This window comes from Bos taurus, chromosome 17 (assembly GCF_002263795.3).
Source record: "Bos taurus isolate L1 Dominette 01449 registration number 42190680 breed Hereford chromosome 17, ARS-UCD2.0, whole genome shotgun sequence".
NCBI lineage: Eukaryota > Metazoa > Chordata > Mammalia > Artiodactyla > Bovidae > Bos > Bos taurus.
In genome coordinates this window covers 12,758,285-12,772,937 of record NC_037344.1, presented here as the reverse complement: position 1 = coordinate 12,772,937, position 14,653 = coordinate 12,758,285, and the positions used below count along the sequence as shown (strand labels likewise).

The 14,653-nt window shown below is 41.8% G+C and overlaps 1 protein-coding gene across 6 annotated transcripts in view; it reads left to right on the top strand.

Moving 5' to 3' along the window:
* The window catches only part of SMAD1 (SMAD family member 1), an 82,339-nt gene that overhangs the window by 50,201 nt on the left and 17,485 nt on the right, over positions 1-14,653 (top strand). For all 6 annotated transcript variants that reach the window (XM_005217509.4, XM_024977406.2, XM_059876133.1 and 3 more), the window contains 1 exon segment: positions 12,046-12,303. In XM_005217509.4, the coding sequence (XP_005217566.1) occupies positions 12,046-12,303 (258 nt within the window).

The following is a 14,653-nucleotide window of genomic DNA, read 5'->3' as shown; positions in this document are numbered from 1 at the left end:
GTATGAAACCAGCAGATGGAAACTGCTGGAAGCTTGGGGTGCTGGGTAAGGAGCAGGGTGAGAGAGTTATCCCAAAGGGTAGGTTGGAGCCTGTATCTGCAGTAGGTCATGGAGTCTTAGAGGACATCCTGTGGGCACATAATCTTGCAGATGTGTTTCAAGGGGATCCCCTTTGGTATTTGGAAAGAGGGAATCCCCTATTACTTAGGAAGTTGGGTTCTCAGAAGTTGATTTCAATTTAGGCCCTTTTAAACACATTATCGACTGGGGAATTTTTGCAGAAACTTAACTCCTGTGGCACTAATACGTGTCTGGTCAATAATGTGTTAAGTAAATTTAACCTTTTTTCACAGATACTTTTGTTGAATACAGTTCATTTCTTTGTTTATATTTAAGTTTTGTTCACATGTTCATCTTCTGTTCATGTATATGTACTCAAGAGTGAGTCAGTTCTAATGAGGTAGATGAAACTGGAGCCTCTTATACAGAGTGAAGTAAGTCAGAAAGAAAAACACCAATACAGTTTATTAATGCATATATATGGAATTTAGAAAGATGGTAATGATGACCCTATGTGCAAGACAGCAAAAGAGACATAGATATAAAGAACAGACTTTTGGACTCTGTGGGAGAAGCTGAGGGTGGGATGATTTGAGAGAATAGCATTGAAACATGTATATTACCATGTGTGAAATAGATCACCAGTCCAACTTTGGTGTATGAAACAGGGCACTCAAGGCTGACGCACTGGGACAACCCTGAGGGATGGGATGAGGAGAGAGGTGGGAGGGGGGTTTGGGACGGGGGGACACATGTACACCCATAGCTGATTCAAGTCAGTGTAGGGCAAAAACCAGCATAATATTGTAAAGCAGTTAGCCTCCAATTAAAATAAATTAATAAAAAAAAGAGTAATTGATATATTCCTCAAAAGTAAATACTACAAAGTGAAAGGAAGTGAAGTCGCTGAGTGGTGTCTGACTCTTTGTGACCGTATGAACTGTAGCCTACCAGGCTCCTCCATCCGTGGGATTTTCCAGGCAAGGGTACTGGAGTAGGTTGCCATTTCCTTCTCCAGGGGATCTTCCCAACCCAGGGATCGAACCTGGGTCTCGCGCATTGCAGGCAGACGTTTTACCATCTGAGCCACCAAGGAAGCAAATACTGTAAAGTTGCTATCTTTAGACAAAAATCATCTTAACTTTTAAAAAGGTGTTCCCTCCAAACACTAAGCAGAAGAATGAAAAGAGTATGTTAAATACACAATCTCTTTCCAGTCTTACAGTACTGAGTACAGTCGTCTGGTGGTTATTATGAGTAGACCTTGATTCAAACCCTGGCCCTCCACTTAGCAGCTGTGTGACCTCAGACGTTGTCACAGAGCTGGGCTGAGCCTGCTTCTGCGTCTGCCATGAGAATTCGGGATCTGTTATAAACTCCGGGTGGGCAGGGGCAGTGACTATCCCACTGATGTCAGCATCTGCCATGTCCCCCCAAGCCTGGCCCCGGGGTTCTCTGAGTGTATATGGAGTGCCCAGTGAACATTAGCTAATGTTGCTTCACACCCTGCCTTCTGCCTCGTCACTACCAGTAAGCACACAAGATAAAGTGCCCCCGTTCAGGGACTTGGGGTTCTATTTGCGTTAAAATTTAACCTCAATTAAGTGTCCTGAGAATCTTTTCTCCAGTGTAGACCTCATATCCTGAGGTCAGGAATTTTATTTCATAATTGCATATACTATTAACTTTTAAGTAGTTTTACCCTCTCCACCACTCTCTTCTGGAAATGTTTCTATTTAGGAGGTCACGAACACACACCGAATCGAGGGACATCTGCTTGGTACAGTTATGATACTGGGCACAGCTGCTCTGGCAGGTTGACTACCCTCTCTCTCCTCACCACCCCCCACCAATTTTCAGATGAGAATTGAGGCCGCGGGACCCGATCGCAGGGACCTAAGCTCCCATTAGCCCTGGACCACCATCCTGCTCTCGGGTGACCTCACTGACTGTCCTGAGCGAGGTGTGGTCTGGCACTTGGGCACCATGATGCTCCAGATAAGCACAGCAGCAGCAGCAGACTTGCCCACTTCAGGGCTAGAAGGGCCGTCAGACCCCTTGCTCTGCAGAGTGAGGAAAATTGAGACCCTGGGAAATTAACTGACTTTCTCAGTCACAAAACTAATAATTATCATCATCAGGCTAGAACTTGGGCATCTCCACTGTACCCTAAACTCCTTTTCCACGTCTTCAGAACTAAAGAGTGTTATGTACTGCTGGGTCGCAGCCAGCTTATTTGCCATCATGTCTGTGTGGACAGAGGCAACAGCCTGGCAGCTTTGTTACCAGAACTCTCGTGTGTGTGAAAAAAAAATTTTTGTCCATGAACATTTGGCATATCGTAGCCTCATCTGCCTTCATCTGGTTACAAGACTGCTTTATGCAGATGACTTAGTGATAGAATTTCAAAATCTGAAAAACGTTCACCGATCTGGAGGGTATACAAGAATACTTTGCACAGCCCAGCCCCCGTCTCCGGGTTAGCTGTTTCTTGCTTCTTTTTCATTCCTTTTCCCTGTGCCCTGGTAATGCAGAAAAGCTGAGTCCAGTGGCAGAATACCAATGGCTGCTTAAACTCGGTTCCGGAAACAAAAATACATCCTGAGCCTTTCTTAGTTTGGTTTCCCTATTGACTAGAAAAGGGATTTTATTTCTTTTTTTAACTGAATGGTGGCCGTGGGTTTAGTTGCTACGTTGTATCCGGCTCTTGCAACCCCATGGACTGTAGCCCACCTGGCTTCTCTGTCCATGGGGATTTCCCAGGCAAGAATACTGGAGTGGGTTTCCATTTCTTTCTCCAGGGGATCTTCCTGACCCAGGGATTGAACCCACATCTCCTGCTACTAGGGAAGCCCCAACTGAAATAGATGCATAAATACTTCAAAAGGCAGAAATTTGACTTTTTTCCTCACGAGCGATTAGGAAAAGATACATACGCAGTTACTAGGAGTTTTTGAGTAGGTGGAGGGAGGTGTCGTGAAATTATCTAGGAGCCTTCCCCCTCACCCCCCAAACTAGAATCCACCTGAAGAGATAGTGTGAAAACAGCTCAAGTTTTTTGTTTATTTTAACCAAGGTTGAAAAGTTGAAAGTTAAGTCACTCAGTCGTGTCTGACTCTTTGTGACCCCGTGGACTGTAGCCCACCAGGCTCCTCTGTCCATAGGATTCTCCAGGGTTGCTGCTGCTGCTGCTGCTGCTGCTAAATCACTTCAGTTGTGTCCGACTCTGTGCGACCCCATAGACGGCAGCCCACCAGGCTCCGCCGTCCCTGGGATTCTTCAGGCAAGAACGCTGGAGTGGGTTGCCATTTCCCTCTCCAATGCATGAAAGTGAAAAGTGAGAGTAAAGTCGCTCAGTCGTGTCTGACTCTTCGTGACCCCACGGACTGCAGCCTACCAGGCTCCTCCGTCCATTAGGACTCCTAAAATACAAGGATGATACAACACATTCGGAATTTTAAATGATTCAATTCAAAAAGAAATTTATGGGTGTAAAGAAAGTGTTTAAACATTGGGTCCCTCTTTTAGAGGAGATTCTCACAATTCAAATGAACCAGTAGGAACAGTCCTTAAAGGGAAGCTGCAAACGTAAGTCATTCTCTCAAGTTGCCAGGTAGGAGTAGTTTCATCAGTGTGCCGAGGAAAAGGGTTCCCAGAAGAATCAGTGCTCCCCTGTTTCTCTTTTCCCTAAACTAGAAACAGACTGAAACATGGAAAGAAATACTAAGAGGAGGATACTCCTCACCCTCTCTCCCTTCCAGTTTCTGGCCTGAGTCTCTTGTAGAGTTTGCACATCTCACTCCTCTCGCCTGGCTCATCAGCCTCTCACCCAGGAAATAAGTATTTCATAGAGGTTTGTTTACACGTAGATCATTGGCCTGAGTATTTTTTATTTTCTCTTCCCCCAGTAGCAAACATAGCTTCATATTGAAATATTGCTGAAATGAAAGGAAGAGGAACTGGGGGTTGGGTAGACTCTGGGACAGAGCATGCGTCTCCTTGTCCTTCAGGAGTCAGCCCAGGCGAGGCGCCTGGGCCTTGTTTTAGAGCAGCTTGTGTGTGTGGACATAACCCTGCCTAGCTCGCTTCCCCCCATTCCTTCTCTTTCACATTAATACTTCATTCCAGGTCTAGCAGCTGTTTCAGACCCCCATACCATTCCTAAATGTAATCAGTTATTAATAGTTTGGATGACCATAAGATTTTCTGTCCAAACCAGAACACTTTTGAGAGTGAAAGTTGCTTCAGTCGTGTCCGACTCTTTGCACCCCCATGGACTGTAGCCTGCCAGGCTCCTCTGTCCATGGGGATTCTCCAGCAAGAATACTGGAGTGGGTTGCCATTTCCCCACCCAGGGATTGAACGCGGGTTTCCTGTTTCCTGCATTGACAGGTGGGTTCTTTACCACCAGCGCCACCTGGGAAGCCCTTTTGGGAGTGACATTGGGTCACCTATTAATAATTCCATCAGAAAACAACTACAGGCTGGGACTGTCCCAGGCAAGCCAAAATATACAGATACTTTATTTATAATCTTCAAGCTATACGAATCAGATTTGATAGTGATTCACCTATTAGCATCATCAAGGAGTTAGAAGTGTTTCATAATTGAACTTATTTGACTAGACTGGAGTTTTCTCCTGTCAGTTGCGTGACCTTAATTTGTCCAGAAACACTTCTAGAATTTATTCTACTCACTTATCCCTTAAACATCCCTTAAACCGACTATATCAGACAGAATTTAACATTCTTGGAAAGTTGGTCATCAAGACAGCAGAACCTCGGGTTGAGAGTGCCCGTTGCCTTTGTTTGAATCCCAACTCTCTACCCTTTCTCTGGGACCTTAGGTAAGTTATCCCTCCAGCTTTCTTATTTGCAGGGTGTGATAAGGTGCTCAGCATGGTTCCAGGCTTAAATAATTATTAATTAAGTAAGGTTAAGTAAGGAAAAAGTGGAAGACATTAAAAGATACAAATAGAAAAATCATCATATTACAGCAATATAGAACTATGTTTAGAGTTTCCTTTTTAAAAAACACAGAAGACAAATAATTACACCACATAGAGAAGTACAGTAAATATAATAAATAAATAACAAAAAATAACATGACAGATTTGATACCAAGCATGAGTCTTATCAATAAACATAAATAGGCTTAATCACCTATTAAAATTAAGAGATTTTTAAGTTGGTTCAGAAAGCAAAACTTTATGCTGTTTTCAAGAGACCATCTCTCCCCCCCAAGAAAAAGTGATTAAAAAGCTAAAAATCAAGGAATTGGTAAAGATATATCAGGCACCTGTAAACAACAAGTGGAGGATTGTGATTCTGATATTACACAAAATAGAATTCAGAAGACCAGAAGGCACTGACCCAGGGAGACACTTCAGCACGTTATTGACTGGGGCGTTTTTGCAGAAACTAACAGGGTGGGTGATTGTTTTGTAAGTGAATATTGAAACACCCTCATTTGAGTAAATAACAACTTTTTTTGCACATAATGTGTTTATTTGAAACTTTGTATGTCTCACTAAAGCATTCTAATACTTCACTGGAGTGTGATAGCAATATAGTTGACATCTCCGTGGAGAAGAACAGAATGTCTCTTACAAATATACCATGATCACTGCACTTTCCCTTAGAAGAGCAGACTCCACTTTTTCGCAGCATTTTTCTTTTCATCTTCTGGGCATTATTTCCTCTAGAACATGTTCTTTCATTTTACTCGATAGTCAACAAGGTGGATTTCTTCAGGGGCTCTTTCAGAAATGAGAAATTTTGTGATGTGTCATTTTTTAAGATTTTATGGTAATAAACTTGCGTTTATCATATACACAGGATTGGGACAAAGACCTAACAGTGAAATGTGAATGATTATGACAATCATAAGTTGTATAATGAATGCTGGATCGATCTTAAGCTGTAAAACTTAGTGATACATATGGTCAATGATGTGTTAAAGTGAACATATATGCACCAAATATCACAGCAACCTCCTGTATAAAGTACAGTATGGCAGGAAAAACAAACAGAAACACACCCAATAATAGGAACTTTAATACACCAGTCTAAATATATGACAGGTTATATGGGAAAAACCTAAGTAATCAAGCAGCCAGAGATTGGAAAACTGCCCACAGGCCAAGTCAAATCTGCTAGCTGTTTGTATAAGTAGAGCTTTTTAACACAGCCACACCCAGCCGCTCTCCAGTCGCGGTGCCCAAGCTTCTCATGGCCGTGACCGCTTTTGTTGCGGGGCTCAGGCTCTAGGGCTCACGGGCTTCAGTACTTGTGACACATGGGCATGGTTGCTCTGCAGCATGGGGAATCCTTCTAGATCAGGGCTTGAACCTGTGTCTTCTGCATTGGCAGGCGGATTCTTTACCACTGGGCCACCAAAGAAGCCCATTTCCATTACTTTTGAACGTAGTATTGGCACTACTGATCAGTTCAGTTAGGCACAGGAAAATAATTTGAAAGGAAGAAGTAAAATTAGCTGTGGGAGACACGATCATTTGCTGGAGAACTAACTCTACAGTGAGTCAATGATAAAAATAGCTGAGACAACAAGGGAATTCAGGCAGTAACATAGAAAATAGAAACATCAATAACTAATATATAAATAATTACCAGATAGAAGGTATAAGTGAAAGTGAAAGGTATAAGGTAAATGTGAAAACTCCATTTAAAATAGCAACAGAAAAGATAAAATACTTAATAAACTTAACGAGAAATGTTTAAATCCTAATACAGTGTTATAGGTTAAATTCTGTCCCCTGCAAAATGTATCTGTTGAAGCCTCAGTCAGAAGTACCTAAGAATGTGACTGTATGTGGAAATAGGGCCTTTAAAAAGTTAAAATGAGGCTGTTGGGCTGGACTCAAAACCAATTGGTATCCTTATAAGAAGAGGAGATGGGGAGATACATAAGGAGAGATACCAGGGAAGTAATATGGAAGAACCACAGCAAGTGGCCATCTGCAAGTCAAGAAGACAGGCTTCAGAAGAAACCAACTTGACAAACACCTTACTCTTGGACTTCCAGCCACCAGAACTTTGAGTAAATAAATTTCTGTGATTTAAGCCCCACGGTCTGTGGTACTTTGTTATGGGCAGGCCTCGCAAACTAGTACAGATAGTAGCTATGGAACGATCCTGAAAGATGCAAAAGTAGACTTGACCTTCCCAGTTCTTGAATAAAATATTTTAACATTATAAGATATTAATTCTTACTAAGTTAACGTTTAAATACAATGTGATCCCAGTAAAAGGATCAGTAATCTTTTTTTTCTGGAGGTCGACAAGGTGACCATCAAAGTTCATATGAAAAAGTAAGCATGTGAGTAAAACTGTGAAGTGGACTGTGAGAGGGGACTAGCCCTACAGATATTAGCATACACTATAAAGTCCCTACGGGGCTTCCCAGGGGGCTCAGTGGTTAAGAATCCGCCTGCAGTGCAGGTGATGCAAGAGACGCGGGTTCAATCCCTGGGTTGGGAAGATCCCTTGGAAGAGGAGATGGCAACCCATTCCAGTACTCCTGCCTGTAAAATCCCATGGATAGAGGAGCCTCGCAGGCTACAGTCTGGGGGGGTCGCATAGCATTGAACACGACTGAGCATGCATGCACACATAAAGTCTCTATAATTAAACCAGAGTGACACAGGGCAATGGACTAGAATGGAATGGGATGGAACATCTGAAAAATAGACCCTAACATACGTGGAAGCTTATGAGAAAGGTGGCATCTCTGACCACTAGGACAGAGGTGGGCTTTTTAATAAATGGTCTTGGGGCAGCTGGCTAGCCATTTGGAAAGATAAAATTAGATCTACTCCTTATGGTATAAATAAACTGAACTCCAGATGAATCAGAGATTTAAATAAAATATGATACCTTACATGCATTGGAAGAATGCTTGGATGAATTCCTCCTTACAACCTGGGTGTAGAAGAAGACTCTATGACTCAAAATCCACATGCAACTAAAAAAAAATTTGACTACCAAAAAATAAACTTGCACATAAGCAAAGTCAAGAGGCAAAGTGACAGACTGTGATAAGCTATTTGGAACATAATATATCATGGGCTGATATCTCTAATATATATAAGATATATAGATAAGATACAATATTTTATATATAGATAATGTATCTTATATAAGATGTTATTATATCTTATATAGATAATATATAATATCTATAATATGGATAAGATATATTTGCCTATATATTTATATGATTTACTTATTTTAATGAAAAATGGAAAGACCAAAAGTGAGCAAAAGGTACAAGCAGACAGTTCACAAAAGAAGACTAAAATAGGTCTTCTGAAGTACGTAAGAAGATGATCAACATGAAAAGACATCTATAGAAATGTAAAAGGGCACTAAGATGCCTACCATTTTTCACACATCCAATTGTCAAAAAAATAAAACATTTGACAGAATAGTCTGTTCGGGAGACTTTGGGGGAAAAATCACTTTCGTTTGTTGCCTGTAGCTATGCAAAATGGCACAACCCCTCTGCATGGAGACTTGATGATAACAGAATTATGCCTGTATTTACCCTTTCACGCAGAACTTCCGCCTCGAGGATACACCTTTAGCAGTACTGCCGTATATGCATGGGGTTAGTCATTGCAGTATTGTATATAATGGTTAAAATATTGCAGACTACCTAAATGCCCAGATATTGGAGATAGGTTGAATAAACTATGGTGCTGTTAGCTATAAAAGCAAGTTAGGAAGATCTCTATAGGTAGTATGAAGTTAATTCTAGAATATGCTAAGAGCCGTGTCATTGGTAAAGATGCTGGGAAAGATTGAAGGCCAAAGGAGAAGACGATGAGATGGTTAGATTGCATCACAGGCTCAGTGGATGTGAATCTGAGCAAACTCCAGGAGATGGTGAAGGACAGGGAGGCCAAGCGCAGTCCATGGGGTCTCAAAGAGCAGGACACGACTTAGTGACCAAACAACAAACAGTTGAAGAAAGCAAAGTGCAGGGGCTGCCTTTCTTTTTATTCATAAAGATGAAATAAGAAAGCAAACATTTATCTGCTTAATTTCCTCAAGAAGATGCACAGGAACCAGAAAAAAAAAAAAAAGAAATTGATTATCCTCTGAGGAAATTAGATGGGCAGACTGAGTAAATAAATTGTAATACATACATATAATGAGGTGTTACACGCAACATTGGATAAATCATACAAACATCATGTTGAACTAAAGCCAGACACAAGGGTGTATATGATTCCATTTATATGAAGATTTATACATTTTACTATAGATGTGTGATACCTCCATACCTTTTTTAAGTTTATTAGAATACACCTTGTACCTACATCAGGAGTGGCAAAATCATCTCACCTTTTGTCAGAGGTGAGCAAAAAGGTACTGATCTCGTCAAGTTCATCTGTAGAGTGCTGCTTTGTTGTAGCTGGTGGTTCACTTCCGAGGTCACGTACAAAAGCTGATTGATCTCGCCTGTGGTGTACACCAAGGGCAGACCTGTGCTTTAGAGCCAGACCACTGCACACCAAACAACAGGTACACGGGGACACGTGCGCAGAGCATCCACCGGAGGTGCAGAAACACATTGCCTTCCACTGCCTTCCCTTGCAGGCAACGGGGAAGAAAGAAATGCCCAGTTGTAAAACTGTTAGGCAACAGGAGTCACTGAAACAGGAGCCCAAGTAAGTGGGGAGGGAAGGGGGAGAGAAGAGAGATGGAGAATTGATTTTTCTGTTGCTGTCTGTGCTCCTGTTGGTAGGAGGGTTTACAGGCCAATATTTTCTAGCTTTTAAAGGTAAGCATCAGAATGGAGAAGTTATGGTAAGGTGACTATAAACACAAATTGGGAAGCAGTAATTCAAGTTGTAACAGCTGAAAGAAAAAGGGAAAAAAGTGTTTGGTTGTGTAGGTAATTTAAAGATATTGCACTGGTTCAGAGCATGTGTCTATTTTGGAATATATTGGGTTGACCAAAAAGTTCATCTTATGGAAAAACTCAAACGAACCTTCTAACCAACCCAGTAGATTTCTGTTGGTGTCGGGAAAGTGCTTGTGACTATTGGGAACTTTTTCTTCAACCAAAGTAGTTTACATTTCAAGTGATTACTGAAAGGTAAAAGGAAGAATTATGTTTTTTCGTTTTCTTTTTTTCTCTTTGTAGGTTTTTTTTTTTTAATTGGAGTATAGTTCATTTCAGTGTTGTGCTTGTTGCAGATATACAGCAAAGTGATTCTGCTGTATACATATATATATATATACACACATACATTCTTTTTCAGATTCTTTTCCATTATAAGTAACAATCATGCTTTTAATTTGGACAAACTCCATCACTGTGTGAAAAAGGAAATACATTTATTACACTAAAAAGATTTGTTTCTAAGGGATTAAGTTGTAGGGAAATCAGTGAATTTTATGGAGGATTATGGAGACATTTAAGATGCAGTATATGAGACATTTTAACACCTTCAGAAACCGATTTTTACTTAAACAATTTTTAGCTCATGAATCAGTTATAATCCAAGTGTTAAGAGCACTTTTTCCTGTAGAAATGATATAAGCCATGGATAGATTCACTGGAAGGCCCTCAAAAATCTGCTTAATTCCTAATGCCACTAAATACAGTTTCTTGGGGAAAATGTATTCTGAGTCCTAACTCCCAGTAACAATAACAGATTTTAAATCTCCTCCTTTCTCCTCTCATGCAGTTTACCAAATGGACTGTTTTTCTCCTTCTAACCAAGGCCACAAGAGCAGTAGGGATTCCAGGGACCTTTATTTTTCGGGAGGAGCCATCTGGTGACCCTGGCAAGAAGCTTAGGAACAACCCAGTTAGGGTTCTGGTAGCTGGCCCGCCCCTTCCCTTCTCATCGCCCTCGTCGTTGCTTTGCCTCTGGAGTTTTCTGGAGATTGAGAACAGCCCTGCTAATTATTGACTCCTTAGGTTCCTAACACACGGAGCTTTGGGGAGTGATTTGACTTGTTTGATTTCCTTCTCTACTAGGGCGTACATTTTTTTGACCTTTGTACTTTGAGTGTTCAGTTGGTAAGATGCTGATTGTATTGCTTCCTTTGCCTATCAGGTGGTGATAAGGGTTGCTGAGAAGTGGTAAATGCACTCAGATCCTTAGAGGAAAGTGTTCATCAAGTGTGACTACTGGGACACGCTATAAAGCCTGTCCCACAAAATATCGCATTTTTATCCAGTTAATAATTTTCATGGCGTTTGGATTTTATACTGCTCACTGTATTTATCCTCTCAACCTTAGTTACTATCAGCACACTTGCTTTGGTTTAAAGTGAGCTAACGTGTCCATTTAAAACATCTGTGGTGAGTAGGGACCACCCTGGTGGTCCAGTGGCTGGGATTTTGCCTTCAAATGCAGGGGGCACGGGATCGCTCCCTGGTGAGGGAGCTGAGATCCCACGTGCCTCACAGCCAAAAAAATCAAAACATTAAACAGAAGCAATATTGTAACAAATTCAGTAAAGAATTTTAAAACATTTGTGGTGGATAATTCACAGCATTCAATAAATATTATTAACTCTTAAGTGTGAAATCTTTTCCGCCAGGGAGGTAAACTGGAATTGTCATTGGCAATGTATGTTCTTAGTTGTACCTTGGTTTTTAGTGGGTGAGAAAATTAAGAATCAGGGAACTTTAACATTTTTCACGTAAAAGAATGTGTTTTGCAGACTTTGCCTGGGCACTTGGTTGATGCTGCAGGTCTCGGGCTGGCCCGTCAATGATTCTGAGCAGACCATCATCATTTTTACGGCATTTGTTGCCAAGTGGGAAATGGCTTTTCATTTGAATGGTGCTTTTGAGTTGGCAGCACGACAAGGTTCAAATAACTTGTTGTGACTTACAGATTATGTTTCAACTTGGTTGTGTTTTAGTGTGACCTTATTAAAAGATTTTCATCATTCTCACTTTGGTCCCTCTTTTTTTTTTCCCTTTCCCCTTTTCCAGTTCTTCCTCCAGTACTGGTTCCAAGACACAGCGAATACAATCCTCAGCACAGCCTCTTAGCTCAGTTCCGCAACTTAGGGCAAAATGAGCCTCACATGCCACTCAACGCCACTTTCCCGGATTCTTTCCAGCAGCCCAACAGCCATCCGTTTCCTCATTCTCCCAACAGCAGTTACCCCAACTCTCCTGGAAGCAGCAGCAGCACGTACCCTCACTCTCCGACCAGCTCAGACCCAGGAAGCCCCTTTCAGATGCCAGGTAGGTTGCTGCATTCAGTAATGTCCTGTGGTCAGTGAGACGCGTCATCACAGTGCCATGGAGAAGCCGGGTTTCCTGGAATGGGGAGAGCTCGCAAGCCTTGGGACATGGCGCTGTGCTCTAAAACTCAGGATACAACTTTGAATGGAAGGAGACACCTCGTAGCCAAGCAAGGCGGTGTTTTATTTGTCCGGCACAGATGCTTGAATACGTTTTCGTGTTTGATTTTTGAAAGGTTTTGAAACAGCTGCATCATTCTGGGAGTGGCATGGTTGTTCCAGCCTTTGCTCTTGATAAAAGCGAGCGGAAAAAAAATAGCACGCCGCACACATTTGCTGTTTTCATGCAAGGAAAAAAAAAAAACCCTGTCATAAGTGCAACCTCAGAAGAGATATTTCCTGGGGGATCTCACACACACACACACACCCCCACACACACTTAATTAGATTCGTTTAAGTGGTGATGTAATCCTGAGAAACACAGACTTGAACAACAAAGGACTTGCAACAGAAGTACCGGTAACCATCTGCTTGTTTAACTTAGCAAAGACAAAAGACCATTATCCTTCTGTAGGCTTCTCTGAGGGTGTAATGTCTGTCAATTAAATGATTAATTAGGACATTATATTTTTCGCGTTATAGGTTAATAAGCCAGCATCTCAGAACAATAAAAATGATTAGTGCCAGATTCCTAGCCAGTCAGCCTCACAGAGGGTACATTAAGCAAAGATACACTTGACATCTATTAACATTTCAAGAAGGGAAAATGAGTGGGCAAGCATGTTTAACATATTGAAATGTTTGGAGGCCAATTTGAATTCGATAGCAGAGCTAGTGTCTTCTCAAAAATTGAAAGTGGCCCATACTTGATATTCTTATCTTTTATTTATGTCCTTAGTGCTTTTTTGCATTTTAAGCCTGTTTATATTGAACTGGCTTGTTTTTCAATCAGAAACTGTTTAAGATGAGGAGGATGGGAGACAGATTATTTCAAAATCCAACTCATATCATCTGGTGATTTCCTGTCCCCTCCTGGACCCGTTGAGTTTGAGGAACAGGTTGGAGTCAAAGTTAGATGTTTTGGGTGGCTTTGAAGCAGTGGCAGACTCAGGGTAGCCCCAAGAGTGGAAAATACTGAAGATCATTGCTTGAATTTACACTGTCCCTGGCTGTCAGGGATTGAGGCACAGGCCGAGTAGAGAAAATGTGGAGCAGAGAAAGCTGAAGGGGTGGGAGGAGGGCCTCACGGAGAGAGCAGAGCATCACCCATAGTATGTGGTCCTTCCCACCGGAGCTGAGGCCACAGGAGGGTGATGAAGTTTTCACCAGTCTGCTTGCAGAAATTTATTGGATTTGGTCTCAGAGGAGGCTCTTTGTCTTCGTTTTTGGCTGGAAATAAAACAGAGGCAGTGTTACAGCTGCAAGGAAGAAGCTGAATTTTAAAAAAGCGGTAGAAAGAGTAGAAAAGGCATCCGGATCAGGTCCCTGCGGTCCTGTCTCTGTGCTTGGTAGCAGCTGAGGGACGAGGGGGTGGGGGGTTGGGGAGACGGTGGAAGTGGCCAGGGTGTGATTCAGCTGGAGAGTCAGTCTGGGAAATCACTGAGAAACTCTGCAAGAGCCGTGTTAGCTTTTTCTATTTGACGGTTGCCCCGAGTGGTGTCATCCAGGCTACTGGTTAAGATGAAGCTGTGTTTCCTGCTCTGTCATATGTGCCAGATGGTACCATGGGCTCGCCGTGGCCCTTGAGAAACTCGTTTTTCCATCACAAAGAATTATTTGTGGGAAAACCATACCCTGTATTTTACTTAAGAAAGTACAAGACTGGGACTTCGCTGGTGGTCCAGTGGTTAAGACTCCTTCCAATGCAGGGGCTGTAGATTTCATACCTGGTCGGGGCGCTGAGCTCCCACATGCCTCGTGGCCAAAATAACCAAAACAGATGCAATGTCATAACAAATTCAGTAAGGACTTAAAAATTGGTCCACGTCAAAAAAAAATTAAAAGTGAAAAATGCAAAAGCACAAGACTTGTATTAGTGTCGTTTCAAAAATCACGATGTTTGCATCGTATTTGCCAGTTGATTGTGAACTTTTCCAGAAGAAATGTATACAAAAATTCTGAAATAGAAGATAGTTGTGACAAACTGATTTATTTCCTCTAATTCTGTTGCTAGAGACTATTTGAGTGGATAGGAAGTTAGGTGGTCCTAGCGGACTTCTTGAAGTCACGGGAAATTCAGAGTTTGAGTCAGTAAGTTGGCTGTCTTGAAACTCAGTTGGTAAATTCCTAAGAGCCCATAGATTTAATGCACGAGACCCTGAAGCTCCTTTTCTGAAGAAGTCCTTGTAGCT